The sequence below is a fragment of the Neophocaena asiaeorientalis genome, unplaced genomic scaffold, assembly GCF_003031525.2.
Source record: "Neophocaena asiaeorientalis asiaeorientalis breed wild unplaced genomic scaffold, Neophocaena_asiaeorientalis_V1.1 scaffold357, whole genome shotgun sequence".
Classification (NCBI taxonomy): Eukaryota; Metazoa; Chordata; class Mammalia; order Artiodactyla; family Phocoenidae; genus Neophocaena; species Neophocaena asiaeorientalis.
The window spans coordinates 3,523,155-3,538,997 of record NW_020173270.1 but is presented as its reverse complement, the minus strand read 5'-3'; the positions used below and the strand labels follow the sequence as shown (position 1 = coordinate 3,538,997).

At 53.6% G+C, this 15,843-nt stretch overlaps 1 protein-coding gene across 10 annotated transcripts in view; it reads right to left on the bottom strand.

The window, feature by feature from the left end:
- Positions 1-15,843, bottom strand: part of RANBP3 (RAN binding protein 3) — a 54,778-nt gene that overhangs the window by 19,867 nt on the left and 19,068 nt on the right. For 4 of the 10 annotated variants that reach the window (XM_024745880.1, XM_024745877.1, XM_024745878.1 and 1 more), the window contains exons 3-5: positions 10,641-10,829; positions 1,994-2,030; positions 1,821-1,907 (exon numbers count right to left, since the gene is read on the bottom strand). In XM_024745880.1, the coding sequence (XP_024601648.1) occupies positions 1,821-1,907; positions 1,994-2,030; positions 10,641-10,829 (313 nt within the window). Of the gene's footprint in view, positions 1-1,820; positions 1,908-1,993; positions 2,031-10,640; positions 10,830-13,807; positions 14,914-15,843 lie in introns of all 10 variants that reach the window. The other 6 variants (XM_024745886.1, XM_024745882.1, XM_024745887.1 and 3 more) reach the window with 3 other exon arrangements.

Sequence of the window (15,843 nt, the reverse complement as noted above, 5' to 3'; positions counted from 1 at the left end):
AAGCACAAGAAAGGTGGGTGTCCAGTGGAACAGCCTGAATCTGTTTGATACCTAGCAGTTGACTCTGGCCTGCTGTGGCCACCTGCCTCGTCCTTGTGCCCCTGTGGGAGCAGCCAGGAGGGAAGTGGATGCACCCGATGTTCCGAGTCTCCCCTGGGGCCAAGCCTCAGGCCCTGCTCCTTGTCACCAGTCGGGGCTCGGCTGGCTGCAGACCCCCTCCCCTCACCTGTTTAGGATCTTACAAAATCAACTGCTTCCCAGGTTGTGGGCCAGGCAACAATGCAGTGGGGCTGAAGATCTAACTGTGCGGACAGAAGGCAGCTAGCTAAGTGGAAACAGTGCAGTGCAAAGGCCTCCAAACGTGGGACTGCTTGTGGCTCCACTCCCCTGATGGCTGAGCGCAGAGCATCCCCTAGGTGGTGACGCGCGAGAGGAGAGGGCTAACGCCTGCTGGTCCTCTACCCCTTTAGCCTACGGTCACAGCACAAACCACCTCCTCTCTTCTCCGCTGCACCTTCTCGATGCACAAAGTGCGGTTCAGCAGTGGACAGTGAGCGGGAAGGAGTACGATCAACGGCCAGGAAGTGGATGCTCCCTCCTCCTGTGGTAAGGCTCACGTGACAAGCGTGCAGAGATCCTTAGAAAAAGGATGTAACCGCAGCCTGCACTGTGGACCGCCCGGATAGCTCCTCAATGCCTGGCTAGCAAACGACAGTGCCTCTATTCAGGGGGGTCTCCCGCAGTTGTGAAAAAGGATGAGGCAATGTCCAAAACAAGTGTTCAGGGAACAGGCGTGAAATTAAGTGTTACAGGGATGAGCGTAAGAGGACACTCACTTTCTACACTGTACATTCCTGTGACGTTTGCATTATTCTTGGAAGCAGAAACAAAGCTTCCAGGAGTGTCTTTTTTTCCCTTAAAGTGATATCCTTAGGGCTCACACTTGTAAATGTTTTACATGAATTCCCAAGAATGAGCTTCAAGCTGGGGAACTGGAGAGTGTCTGTAAGCTAGCACCGCATACAGCACGGGGCGATGCCAGAGTGGACGGAGCCAGGACCGGGGGCGGGAGTGGGGAACCCTGCCGCAGCTTTTACCCTCCAAGGCGCAGGGGTGTCCCCAGGCTTGCAGAGCCCCCTGCTAAGTAGTCCCAGCATCTCCCTCTACCCCAGGAACCCGCCTCTTGCCTGAACCAGCCTGTGTCCACCAGCTGGTCTGCTGGCCTGTGTGTGTGTGTGCAGACCTGGCACCAGGCTGGAGCTTCCAAGCCCTTGGGCCCAGCCACAACCACAGGGACAGGGTCCCAGCCTGGCCAACCCTTCCAGGCTCCCCCAAGCCCCCTCGTCGGGAAGCTCACGGTATTCCACCACCAAAGTGCCTGCTGGGGCCACTGGACTCCCTCCTATGTACTGTCTGTGTGTGTGCCTGGGATTCTCAACTGGCCCACCGGGCTCTAGCCACATGGCTGAAGGGCCAGGAGGACACCCCATTTCCCCCACCTTCAGTCAACACATAGCCAGCGGCCTTGCAAGGTGGACGTGCGCTTAATGGTCAGAGCCCGACCAAGGCCCTGACGGTCCCTTTCAGAGGGACGATTTCTTCGCAAGCCTTGCTTATTAATAGTCTACTAGGTCTCACCCCTCCAGACGGGGGCACCTGTGCTACCCTCGGGCACGCTCCAGCCTCACTCCTGACGGAGACTGAGTTAATTCTAACGGGATGTGCACAGGGGACAGACAGGGGTGTGAGGTGCTGGAGGGGAACAGCGGGAATGGAAACACAGGTGCTGTCACCGTCTAACGAAGGGCTGCAACTGTTACCTGACTGTGAAGGCGGGAATTGCGTTAAAGAGGATGTTCTTTCTCGCTTGACGGGAGGACAGTAATTTCCATCTTCTCGGTCAGAATCTACAGAAAATGAGGAGGAGGAGAAAAATCAGGCTGCTTCCGCTTTTACAACCAAAACTGGTGAAACATTTGAGAGATTTCCTCACCTTCTCCACCTTCGGGGCTGGAGCCTCCGGCTGACCTCTGAAACAAGAACACATGTAAGGGCGGTCAGAGAGGGCCGCGCGGCCCAGGGCCCGGCAGCTCCTGACTTCTGCCACAAATGGATCCCGAAATGTAGCGTTGAGGGCACGTGGCCTGGGCTCAGTCACCCGGGTCACAGACAGGCTTTCAACCTAATGCTCAAAAATCCCCCATGAACCGTCACGCCTCTGCCTCACCAGGCCTCGTGCCAAGGAATCCTCTTAACGGCTGGGAACGCGTTCCCAGCACAGGATCAGTTTCCGTGTTTCTCCACCGGGTACAGCTAACTGGCGTTCCCCCACCCCAGCCCCCCAATTCAAACACTGAAACTGGATCTGGCCAAGTTCACTTTGCCAAGAGCTGGAAAGCGACCCTCTCTGCACCCTGAAGGGCTGCAGGACCGCTGACACTGGCTGCGTGACACTGGCTGCGTGACACTGGGTCATGGTGGTTCCCATTCCTGGCCCTGGCACATCCCATGGTATGGAACTGTTTCAAGGTGGGCTGTTACTTCCAGAGCAGCCGAGAGCTTTGAAGCCTTGGGCCAAAGTGTTCAGAAGAGAATCCCCAGGTACAACAGCTCAGACCGCAGAACCCACCGAACAATCATCAGCTGAGAGTGAAAGGCGGCTGAAGAATCTCCTCCTTGACAGCCTTTAACTTTAGAATGCGAACGAGCAATTAGGAAGCTTATAATGAGCCCCCGCCCCACGTGGGATAATACACAGTCCCTGCTGTACATCCCCTCTCAGGGCCATGAGATTCTTCAGAACTAAGCAGCCAAAAGGAAACTCTGAAGGGTGAACATCACCACCCCCGCCCCCGGGTCACCGGTTTAAGAGCAAGCAGGGGAGCCAATCTGCTTCTTTTCAGAAAAGCCCCTCAGGAGTCAAGTTTAGCCAAAGGAGGACCACCTGTCTCGAGGAGCTGTTAGGGATTAAATGAGATGATGCATGGGGAAGTGCCTGGCAAGCTGCAAAGCCGTGTGTAAAAGCAGTAACTGCTGTAAATAAGAAAACTGCAGACGAGAAGCCGGGGGACCTCCCAGAGCTGGGGTGGCACTTTCCCTGTAAAGGGCCAGAAAGTATTTTCAGCTTCACAGGCCCCATTCGGGCCACACGTTGTATATTCTTTATTTTGTTTTTACAATCCTTTAAAACACCATCTTAGCTTGTAGGCTGGACAAAAACAGGCGGGGGGCAGAGTTTGCAGACCCATCCTAAAGGACAGTGAGAGCCTGGATGGTAAGAAAAGGACCCCAACCTGGCCTTCCCCCCCAACCGCCCCATCAGAGACCATCCACCAAAATGCCTGGGAAACGCGAAACCCTCGGAACACAACAGGGGCTCAATATGTGAACATATCATGGGGCCCAAAATGAAATAAAATACCCAAGGGTCCAGCAGGCTGGCTCTACATGAGTGCAAAACAGTGGCCAGGGCTCGAGCTCAGAGCATGAAGGCACTGAATCCTGCTCTCGAAGGCAGTTTCTCCTAGCTCTGCATGTCCTAAACCTGAAACACGGGGCAAATTATTTCACTGGCCCAAGCTTCCACTTCTTCGCTTGGAAAATGGCGGGGCCAGCGCTTCCTCCGTAGGGAGGGAGGTGCAGGGGGTCAGTGGGCTAAGCAGGCAGTGCCACGTGGCTCGCAAATGGACAGGCCACGCTGTCCCAGCCAGCTCACCCCCCTCAGGATGTCATATTTCGGGGCAGTGCTGGGGAAGGTTGGAGAGCCAGGTGAGGGACCAGGGGACCCTTGGAGGAGCAGAGAAGAGGGTCTTAGCATGGGGGACCCAGAGAGGCGCTCTTGCAGTGCTGTCATTCTACAGGGCCCAGGCTGGCATCTGACAGAACAGAGCCATGTCACCAGAACATCGGGTGTTCCTCTCAGATGCTCCCCTGCCCTGGGTGACACCATGAAGGTGCAGGCTCCAGGCCCTTCCCTCCTACTCCTCCACAGCAGGCCCGGCCATCCCCAGCCCAGCCCTCGCCCTCAAGTCCCATCCTCGACTCCCCCCACCCCCCACCTTTTCACTCAACAAGCATCTCAACTCTCCCAAACCTGCCCATGGCAGCCTCTGGGGCCTGTGGGATCCGCTGCTTCCTGAATGACTTCTGGCACCTGGAAAATGGCCAGCCCCTTGCCTCTGTAGACACTGCTCCCTCACCCACGGACACCGTCCCTTCCCTTGCCCCCCAGACGAAAACCCCTCAGGCCGTGGCCTCACCGCTCCCTGCACTTCTCCATGGCTCTCACTCCAGCCGTGGGTCAGTGTCAGGGTCCCCCTCTAGCCTCTAAGTTCCAGGAGGGTGTGGCCCCAGCACACAGCGGGGCTTCACTGGCCTGTGTTCAGTGGAAGCAGCCGGATTCCAGGCACTCCATGGGCCATGGAGAAGCTGCCAAGGCATGTGTCCCCCAAGTTACACACAGAGCAACGGACCCAAAAGCTGTGAGGCCAGAGCGTCGTCCTGTTTCTCAGCTGCTGGGGAGGACAGTTCTCTGTCACCTCAATCTCAAGAGGACCCCCGCCTTTCCTCTTGGCTAGCTAGGTTAATTTCCACATGTGTGAATTTCCGAGCATTCCTTCTGCTACGGATTTCTAATTTTATCCCATTGTGGTCAGAGAAGAATCTGTGATTTCAATCCTTTTAAATCTACTGAGACTTGTTTTGTGGCCTAGTGAGTGGTCCATCCTGCAGCTTCCTGCATGCCCCTGAGAGGACCATGTACCCTGCAGCTGCTGAAGTCTTCTCTGTCCTCGTCCTGCTTCTGTCTGGACGTTCTAGCACCTGAACATGAATGAGGAGCACTGAGGTCTCCAACAATGTACTGGATTGTCTATTCTCCCTTCATTCTGTCAGTTTTTGCTTCGTGTATTTTGGGGCACTTTTAACAACACTTAACTTCCTCGCCTCTGCCAGTGACACCCCAAACCTCTCAGGGATCTCGGTCTCCTTGAAAATTTGATGGGTGCTAGGAGCCTTTCTCCAGAAAAGTACCCAGACCTCAGGGGCTGCAGCCCCGCCTCTTGGGGCCCAGGACTGCAGAGGCCGGGCGGCCTCCTGCAGCACTGGGCCCCCTTCGTCCATCACACCCTAGCCTTGCTGTCTCCTTCCTGTCTCCTGAACATGTCAACCCTGTTCCTGCCTCAGTGTTCCTTCTTCACATGCTACTTGCACAGCTGTCCCTGACCACCTCCAGGGTGAACCCCTGCTCACGGGCTACATCATCACCCAGCAAGCAGGAGCAGCTCTTCCTCACCCTACCCTCCAGGTTCTCTCGGGCCTCTGCCCTGTTTTGTGCATCACAGTTGGATGTGATCTAATGTGTCCATCTGTTGTTTGTCTCCTGCTACCATGAGGCCCTACCCTGTCTGTTCTGCTCACAGCTCATACACCCCACACCCAGGACACTGCACAACAGATGCTCAGCAAGTACTGCACAAATGGAGCCTGTCCTCCGCCACTGCCCCTTTGGTGACCTGGAAAAGAAAGGGCACCTGGCCAGACAAGATCAGATACTCCTAGACCCCTGACCCCAGGAGACCCTCAAATCCATGCTCCGAGTCTATTCTAAGACCCACCCCACAGGCATGTGGCAGGCCTCCTCTTGGTCCTGGAAAAGCTGGGAGGCTAAGGCCTGCAAAGGACAGCACAGGAAGATTCCCCAACTGGGAGGACCTTCCAGAAGCTGCTGGAACCTCCTGGTGGGTCTGAAACAGCCAACTCAGAAGCAGTGAGGAAAGTGATGTCAACAACTCTCCTGAATAGGAACTAGGGCAAGGAAGCAGGAAGACAGACTGCAAAGTGAAGTCATTTCTGCTTGCCTTTGGAGCCTACTTGACAGCTAAAAACCCTCCACCACTGCCCGTGCGAGAAGCAGCCTGCCCCCCTGCTCCTGCCGGGGAAGGCCTGCGCTTGCTGTCTGGGCCTGGCTGCCTCATGCCGTCTTCCCCCAAAGCAGGAAAAGGCCTGGTGTGCGGCAGCTCCCCTTCAACCCACACAAGGCCAATGCCAGCTCCACAGACACTGTCCTCAGACACAGCAGCCTGGGGGTCAGGACGTCTTCCGTGTCAAAGTGGTCTGGGGGCCACCCCTCGCCCCCACCAAGGGAACAGCTCTTCAGGGGTCAGTCTAGAACAATGCCTGGGACACACATGGAGTCAGGCCTTGCAATCCCAACTCCTTGGAGCCCAGAAGGCTGCAGCCAAAACTCAGGAGCCACTGCTCCAGGGACTCCTGTGAGGAGGATTTTAAGAGCAGGCTCTCAGGATCTGCGCCTCTGGGGAGGAGCGGGGACAGAGCAGGGTGTGGAAGCCCCATTTCCTCCTCTGCTTCTTCCCACAGCAGAAGCCACCACTCAAGGATTGGGGCTTCAGAATGACACCCCGGGGACGCTGGGACCAGCGCCCTTTAAGGATGCCATGACGAAAATATGCCCAACAAACACTTACATGAGGAGGCCAAAGAGAAAGAAGACCAAAGAGAACACTTCAACTTATTTTTCTGGCGCTGGTGAACGAATGAAGTGGACGGCGGCCAGGCTGCGGCCTAGCGAGCAAGCCCCCGCTGACTGCGCGCTGCAAGGTGGCCTGAGTCCCGCCAGCGGGCGGGACAGGCAGCATAGTCCTCTCCCCTCAGAAGACACTGGAACCTCAGGGGAAGCAGCTCATTCTGTGAGGTGCGTATAAGTCCCTGTTGCCAAGTACAAAATAGGAGGGAACGCCTAACCCAGGATGGGACCACAGGTGTCAGAAGCTTCCGATCTTGGTGTAAAGGATGAAACAACGAAAACTACAATCGTTAACTGAATCACTTTGCTGTACACCTGAAACCAACACAACGTAAATCAACTATATTTCAATAAAAAATTTAAAAATCAATAAATACAATTATGACTGTAAAGAAAAAATAAAATTACGATCATTCACTTTGCTGAGGCTTGCACCCTCCCCCCTCCCAAACATGGCTCTCATGAGGCTGCCTGGCGTGGCCTCGAGAGGACAAGGCTGCCAGGCCAGTCCAGGAGGAGGGGACGGAGCTCAGACACAGACACAGACAAATGGGCAGTGAGCAGGAATGAACGGTGCTGCCCTCCTGACCTCCCGGAAAAGACCAGAAAGCAACACCATGTCAGGGAAATTCCTTCCAGAAAATGCCAGACACCGTTTGGCCTGCCTGGGACTCAGTGATTCCCCATTTGGACGGCCCAGTTAGAAAGCCCACTGCTGGACTTCCCTGGTAGCGCAGTGGTTAAGAATCTGCCTGCCAGTGCAGGGGACACGGGTTCAAGCCCTGGTCCAGGAAGACCCCACATGCCGTGGAGCAAGTAAGACCGTGCGCCACAACTACTGAAGCCTGTGCGCCACAACTACTGAAGCCCACGCGCCACAACTACTGAAGCCCACGCACCTAGAGCCCGTGCTCCTCAACAAGAGAAGCCACCGCAATGAGAAGCCCTCACACCGCAACAAAGAGTAGTCCCCGCTCGCTGCAACTACAGAAAGCCCGTGCACGGCAACGATGACCCAACGCAGCCAAAGATAAAAAATATAAATAAATAAATAAAATTTAGAAAGTCCACTGCTGGGGTTGCAGGAAAATGGACGCCTGGGATTAAAAGTCACTTAAGGGGTGTCCTTGCCTTCATGTGGACCACAGGCAGATTCACTGCTGTTTATTCTGTAACTGAGGGAACCAGCTCAGAGATTCTTACCAAAAAGGCAGACATCGAAAAAAGAAAAAGAGAGGTGGCCTCCCAAGATGTGAATGCTGGGCAGGGGCAGGGCGGAACGAGGGTCAAACCCTGTGCAGATGCCAGAGGATGAGGGGCTGGGTCCAGACTCTTTCTAAGCTTCCTGGTGGGTCTCATAAACATATTTCAGGCTCGGCAGTGCCTTGATGCAGAGCTTCAGTCTGGTAGACTCCAGCCAGCCTCCAAGTGAGCACTGGGAGCGCTCACTCTCTCCAGATCAAATGGACAACTTAATCTGGATGTGGTTTGGTCTCCTTCAAGCTGCCTTGTGAGAGCCAGGAAGTCTGATATATTGAGACATTTTCCTGGTACTGAGTCTTCAATGGCCAGAGTTCTGATGAGACTGAAAGACAATAAGGGCCCTTTATAGGCAACAATTCAGCGAGCCACTATTTATTATAAAGAATTTGCAGCTTTACACTCGCTCAAGGGACCGTGGAATAAAGAAGAGACTAAACGTGAGGGATGGGACCTGTCGGGTAACATGTGGGCGTTTCCTGAACTCCAGTGTGGCACAGAGCAAGCTCCAAATCTGCTCTGATGCAAAAGCGACTAGTCCGAGTTAGCCATAGAGACATCTGAGCCGGGAAGAAGCTGGGCTCAGGTTCCATCTGCCTTGATCTATGCCCTGACTGACCTGAAGAACAAAGGTTGCTTTGCCTGGATGCCTGATCGGCAGAGAAAGCCCTGGCTGCTCAGAGCTGCCACAGGTGACGTGATGGTCACGCTGCCGCGACTCCCGACGGGACTGGGATCCCCGCTGGCTCAGAGCTGCCACAGGTGACGTGACGGTCACGCTGCTGCCACTCCTGACGGGACTGGGATCCCCGCTGACTCAGAGCTGCCACAGGTGACGTGATGGTCACGCTGCTGCGACTCCTGACGGGACTGGGATCCCCGCTGGCTCAGAGCTGCCACAGGTGACGTGACGGTCACGCTGCTGCGACTCCTGACGGGACTGGGATCCCCGCTGGCTCAGAGCTGCCACAGGTGACGTGACGGTCACGCTGCTGCGACTCCTGACGGGACTGGGATCCCCACAGTTACGCGCGTGCACGTCACGGGCATGGCCTTGGCTACGACGCTGGTACACTCAGAAACTGCTTCCCCCAGCCCCGACTCTCTCCCACGTGACGTAACAACCATCCCCAGGCTCCCTGCCATTGCGCTTGACCTTGCATTTGCCAGTTGGGGCACTGCTTGAATGTCTCGGAATTAGAGTCTCTGACCCACAGTCCAAAAGAATTGAGGAGCCGAGCTCCACCGGCCAGGCTTCAGAAATCACTGTCTGGACCGGCCACAGCCCGAAGGCGAGGCCCCCAGGGTGCTTCCTGCACAGGCCCCGTCTCACCAAGTGGTCATCAGAAGTAAGGGGCCCGAAAGAGCCTCGCTTCTGGAAAGGCAGTTGCCGTGACACAGCCTCTACTGTTTGCCACCCTAGACTGAAAACCCTCAACCTCTTCAGCGGGAGATGCTCCGTAAACCGTGCTTTTCAACCCAGGCAGCAGTAGAAGGGCCCAGTCTCCTGGGCAGATCCGCACAAAGATCATCTGTTCTCAGGGAACTGAAAACATGTACCTGCAAAGGCCCAAGGCATGAAACTCATAACGCCCAATTTGGGAGAAGGTTCCAGCAGCTGCTCTGCCTCCAACCCCAAAAGTTGAAAAGCCTCTGAATTCTTGCTATCAGCCCTCGTGTGAGGACTATGCTCCCAGAACTCTCTGGTGTTAAGCCCCTCGGGCCGGAACCTCTCGTGGGCTTCCTTACCCCAAGCCCATTTCTATGCCACGCAGGACTCCCCCATACCCCGCCCCACACAGGGAAAGCCTGTTTCTTCTTTTCCCACCACACACGGATTCCTCCAGAATGTTAAAGTTTGGCTCCAACCTCACCTTGGCTGAGTATCACTTATTCCTGCGTATCCCAGGAATTAACAGGTGGCTCTAACAGAATTTTAGCGGCTTCCTTAAGGACACAGGAGACTGGTGATGGGACACAGGGAACCGCTAAAGGTCTGGGGTAAGGCCTGGGATTGTGACACCCTGCAAGGCTGCCCAGGGTTCAGTGTGGCAGAGCGGGATCCTCTGTTTTCTTGAAAGTCATTTTCCCCTGTCATGAGAATGGGGGTCTCTGTCACTAGGTACCGAGACGACGAGGTTTTCGATCCTGAATGTAGGCTAATGTTTACCTTTCCCAATTTATCAAACTCCAAAAACTCAAGACATTTCTTGTTCTGGAGAGCTCACAATCTTCTCCACCTATAATCTTCAAAAGCCTTCTGAATACAAAGATAAAGGGCTCAAGGGATTCCCTCTGGATTCAAAGGAAGAGTCTCTTCTTCTTCCTGCTTTGATTGAAGACAAGCAGTTCACAGCCCAACCACAGTCCAAACACAACCACTCTTGCAAAGCAATCTGCGGTAGACACCTTTTCCTATAGGTCAAGGAAGCCGGAGCCTTTCGTGTTTCTAAGATAACTGAACTTGAATGCCCAAATTCAGGGAGAGGAGAAGGAAAAATGGAGGGAGGGAGAAGGGGCCGAATTTGCTGTGGAAGGTTCTACCCCACTACTCAATACCTCTTTTGCCCCCTCGCCTCCTTCAGGAACCAGGACTAGCTTCTGGCTATGGGTAAATGTTCCCCCAACTAGAAAAGTCTCAATGTAAAAGGGGACTTCCTCTTTCCTGACTTTTTGGCAGCAGGAATTAAAGGGAGCTGAAGAGGGCCTTTGTTGTCTTTTCAGTTATCATCAGCTGCTGACAACCTGGGGTGTGGATCTGAGGGGCCCGGAGGGAAAGGGGCCAGTCTGGGTTGGGAGCCCCGGGCCATGGGATGCCGGGTGGAGGTGGACTTACCCCTGCCAGTTCTCGTGGAAAAGGAGGAAGCTGGGCTTCAGGAGCGCTGGCTGAAGCGCTAGCGGGGGCAGGAAGCTCTAGGGCATGCTCACCAGCTGACTCGGGGTGACCCGTGCCATGGTGGGGGGCCTCAGCCTCCCCCCGAGGCTCCTCTCCCGAATCCGACAAGTCTTTTTGCTCTGCAGAGGACTGGGAGCAAAAAAGACAATTTTCCTTCAATGTAAATAAAGCCAGCAACGCGGGGCAGGGGAGGGGGGCAGGGGAAGGTCTGGAGATGCTCGGCCTTCAGCAGCTCCTGCCCGGGAGGTCAGGCCAAGAGAGCCGGCACACGCTACCGCGTTCTGCTCCATAGAGCCAGCCCTCCACACTGACAGAAGGGCAGTGAGCGCGGACCTGCTGCTGTCGGACCTGGCAGGGAGCTCTGAGGTGTGCAAGAAGTTGGACCCTCCTTCCGAAAACTGCAAGGTGGCCCCTGTGGCACAGAGATCCTCTGCCGATGGCAGCGACTGAAGAAACACCCCTGTGACCAAGACGGGGGCGGTGCCTCTAGCAGAGGGGAACAGGGGCAATTGTGTCAAACTGTCCCCAGGGCTTAATAACCCATCCACTCAAACATACTCGTGAGGGGAGGTGGGCGCCAGCACCCTGTCTGGCCACTGGGAGAGCCAGGGCGGCGGGGCCAGGGCTTCTGCACCGGCTGCGGCCCCGCCAGCACCTTCCCATCTCTGCTGCTTAAACCCGAGAGGAAGGGAACGCTTTCTTGCTCGGCGAGCGCAGATGTGGGGTGACCCCGCGAGCTGGCAGACACACAGAGAGCCGGTTTTGTATCAGTGACAGGTGGGTGGGGCTCCGGCTGAAGGAGGGAGCCCCTCGGCCTACAATTCTCCCAGACTCCCACCGCACATCCCAAGCCAGGGCTTATCTAGAAAACAGCCAGCGTAAGGGGAAGCCGGTCCCCAAAGTCTTCGTCCTCAAAAGCACAGACCGCCCTGCCCCCCGGCATCCTTTGAGGTGGTTCTTGGGATTCTAAAGGGGCTTCCATGGGCTGAGGGCTCTGTGGCCAAGATTCTTCTTGAGAGGTGCGTTACAGAGCTGGTGTCCTGTTATAAATACATGGGCTCCGGTCCCCAAGCCTCTCCTGCCTGGCATCGTCCACCACACGTTTCTCTCGCTTTGTGAACTAAATGACCACGGGGCCACCCTGCCTCCCTGCAGACACGGCTGTGTTCTTCCTGCCTGTGAAGTGACTGAAACCTCTTTAGATAGGACTTGGGACTATTTTTAAATGTGTGAGCCTGCTAGATGAAAGGAACTACATAGAGGATTTTAAGAGAACTTTCAAACATTCTTATGAAAAAGCAAAAGCAACACAACTCATCCATACATCTAAAAAAGCCACCCAAATCGACTCTTCCTATGCAGGGGAGAGCCAAAGACATAAAAGGCCCTCCTTCCCAGGCCATTCCTCAAACCTGTCCAAGGCACTGAGGTTGGTCCACGCACCAGTCTGCTGCTAGTTTATGGCTAGAGATTTAACACCATTTTAAAGAGAAAATGAAACCCAGAGCTCTAGGGGAAATTGCCTATCTCTGTTCAGAACCACTTGGATTTTTTTTTAAAATCCCTGCTTTACGAATATAAATGTAGAAATGCCCTCGTGGCATGGCAGACTAGAGATGAAGCCTACGTCGGAGGACCAAAAAGAAATACAAATGCCATTCCAGCATTTTCTCCTTGGGTCTGAGTAAGCTCTAAGGAACCAAGATAGAGCCTGTAGTTTTTCAACATGTTTGTTAAAATCGGACATCGAGATTTTGGCAGGCTTTGACATCATCCTAAAATATACATGGCTGACAAAAAACCACGCATACAGGGTACGCTTGTTACACACACAGTAAGCTTCCAGTGTTGTTGGTGACACCCTGCTTTCTGCCCAACTGCTGTTGTAACTGCTTTCTGCCTTTTTGCTAAATGGACATTATCCTGCCAGTGCAACCCCAAAATCTTCTGCCTTCAGATTAGCAAATATTTGGAAAATAAAGTAAATGAAAGAAACATTCAGTCGTCACAAACAGTAAAACAAACTACGGAAGGAGATTCAAATTCTCTTCACGTTAAAGAGAAAAAAACTGTCTGTCTCCATTCAAGGCAGTTAAGAAAAGGTTTCATTTTTGCCCCTAAAACACAAATGCGTGGAAATGCAAGCATCTTGTGAAGAGCGCCATCTTGAGGAAGCTCAAGAACAGGAAAGCAGTAGAGACAGTTCCTGTGCTGTCAGTCTGGCTCCAGGTTTGCATTTCGGGCGTCAGGACTGGAGTTCCGCTGCTGCCCAATGCTCTAACACGGAACAATGGGAGGATCTGACGACTTGTCCTGAGACCAAGGGATGCCACCGGCAGGCCACCACCACCAATCTGTGGTTTGCTGCAAATGCAACTCCAACTGTCTATGGGCCTGACGGAAAATCCTGTGTGTCTCTGTCACCAAACCAACACCAAAACGCCTGGGCCGGCAGCCTAATTTTTTTCTTTTTGATTTCAAAGCCTTTGAAGGGGACTGTGGGCTCTTGGAGTGCATCCCACTGGGGCACTGGTGGTTTAGAGATCATTCACTGAAAGAAGGTAATGCTCCCACAGTTGACAACGGGACTTCTTGATCTTTGTGGATCAAAAAACAGCGGTATGGGAGACCTAGGTGACAGTTAGGAAAATTTCAATGTGGACTATATATTAGAGGGTATTTCTGAATTAATTATCATTTTCTCAGGCGTGCCCATGGCACTGGGGCCATGGAGAAGAATTCCTAGGAGACACTTGTGCTGGAGTATTTAGGGGAAAACTGTCAGGTGGGTGCAACTTATAGTCGGGCGTTTCTGGCATTTATGATAAAAATGTTAATGGTGAAGCCAGGTGAAAGATACCCAAGGGTCCACAGTACGATTCTTTTAACTTTACTGAGGATTTGAAAAAATTTTCAAAAACAGAAAGTTGAAAAGGGAAAATAAAAGCTCCCTCAGAAAAAAACAACGGCAACCTGAACAGATCTTCCCAACTCTTGCTACTGTGGCGTGAGGAGGGAGGGCTGAAATCGCGGCAAGGGGGGGAAGCTGGGAGGGTCTCAAGGCGTCATTTTGTGAGAAGTGTCGTGGCCACTCCTTGCAGACCTACCTTCCCGTCGCTTCCCCTGGGCCGGGGAGCCATGCGGCCATGAAGCCGGCTGTCCAAGCCTCTCCGCTTCCTTCCCGCCCGACGCCCGAGCTGTCATAGCAGCAGAGAAAGGAGGAGGGCTCTGTGTCCACTGGGCAGCCGCCCACCCGGCAGCTCAGAGGGCGGCCCCGACGGACATGCAGGCTCCTCCGGCCTCTGCCGTTAGACGCAGAGGTTTTCCGTGCCCTTCCGATGATCTTGTCACACAAGTGTGACAGCAGGCGAACTCTGAAGAGCTGGAGGTCAGTTATTTCTAGAAGCCCATTTAGAGCTGGCACTGAGTCAATATTTTGATGCGCACGTTTTCACGGTGACGAGCACCTCCCTGGAGACTCTTCGGGTTCAACCTCACCCCGTTTACGTAATTGGCATCAACCTTCTGAAGGTGACACGTGTAAGTCAGCCTTTGAATTACGAAGCAACAGAACCACCTCAACCGTGAAAACAGTACTGAAATAAGAGTTAGTCATTTTAAAAGCATTTTAAATTCAGTCAAATAAACATTACGTTTTAGCGTTTCACCCTGCTGGCTGTCAGAAAGTCTTCAGGTTTTAAGAATTATTCATTCCAATTACTTGTTTCAAATCTGGGTTGGCAAACTTTTTCTGTAAAAGGCCAGATACTAAATATGTTCGACTTCGCAGGCTACCTGGTCTCAGTCCAAACCCCTCCACTCTGCTGTGGACAGCACAGGTGTGGCCTCAGCTCTCTGCACGGGCCAGGCGGGGCCGAACGCCAATAAAGCTTTATTGACAAAAACAGCAGTGGCGGCAGCCCTCTTAGTTGGCTGACCCCTGTTTCAAACTAAGAGTGGTTCAAAAGAAAATCATAATAAAACTCAAAATTCTAGAAAATCCCGATTTTACGGAAAACCTGAGAGAAGTGACTTTTACATCTGAAGCAGAAACCAAACACACCCACCTCTAAAAGCCAGAAGCACATCAAGCCCCTTCACAGTGACTGAACTTCCAAAGGACAAATGATAAAAACACATGTATGCACTGGTCAGGGCCCAAGGGACAGGGGACGGCAGAGGTTGATGTATCTTGAAAATACCACTCGGAAAACTGAAACCAAAAGGGAAGAACATTTCCTTGTTTTGTTTCCTAAAAAGATTCTTTGGCATAAGAATTAACAACGGGAAAGATTAATTTGAGAACAAGCCTAGCAGATGAGCCCCGGCTGACACAGAAGACAACCTGTGCGGGGGTGCGGGTAGGGGTCTCAGGGCAGCCGCTTCTCCTTCCCGCACCCTCCCCAGCACAGCCCTTGAACGCTGGGGCTGCTCTCTTTTCAGGCCAAGGGGCAGGGTTTACAAGCAGCAGCCGGGCCGCCAGGAGTCCCAAATCGCCAGGTCAGCAGCCCCCAAACTCAAAGCCGGCCACCCTGTGGGGGGACCGGATATCCACCCGAGCACCTGGTCTGTGCGTCACGGCCCTGAGCCGAGAAGCCCCTCAAATGCTGTCTTCATCAACAAGACGCACACGGATTTCAGAACACCTGCATCAACGCAGCGCATTGGTCACCCTGAAATCTTGCCGTGGTTATGACATCACACCTGCTGTCATGTCCCGGGCATGAGGGCAGGGACCATCCATTTTTTTGACAAATAGGGGGAGTCCTCATACAAGCCTGGGAGGCATCACCACAGAACATCAACCATCTCTGGACACAACCCGGACCTTCCAGGCTGATCCGTTCAGGGAGGGAGACAACCCCAATGACTTCAAGATAAGCAACCACACGCGACTTTGTGGGAAGGCACTGCCGCATGCACCCACCAGTCCTCTGACGGGCTGCTAGCTCATCACGATGAATTAGGCGAGGTACTTCCAACGTCAGGGAAAACAAGACATTTAAAGCCCAAGAAGGGGGAAGCAACCTAACAAAGATGGGTGGTGAATATATAATGCAAGCTGACTACTAATTGTTCAAAATGCATTTATGGCAAGTTGGTTGGGGCCAAAAAAATCCCGCGAAAATCTTTAAAGGTCCTA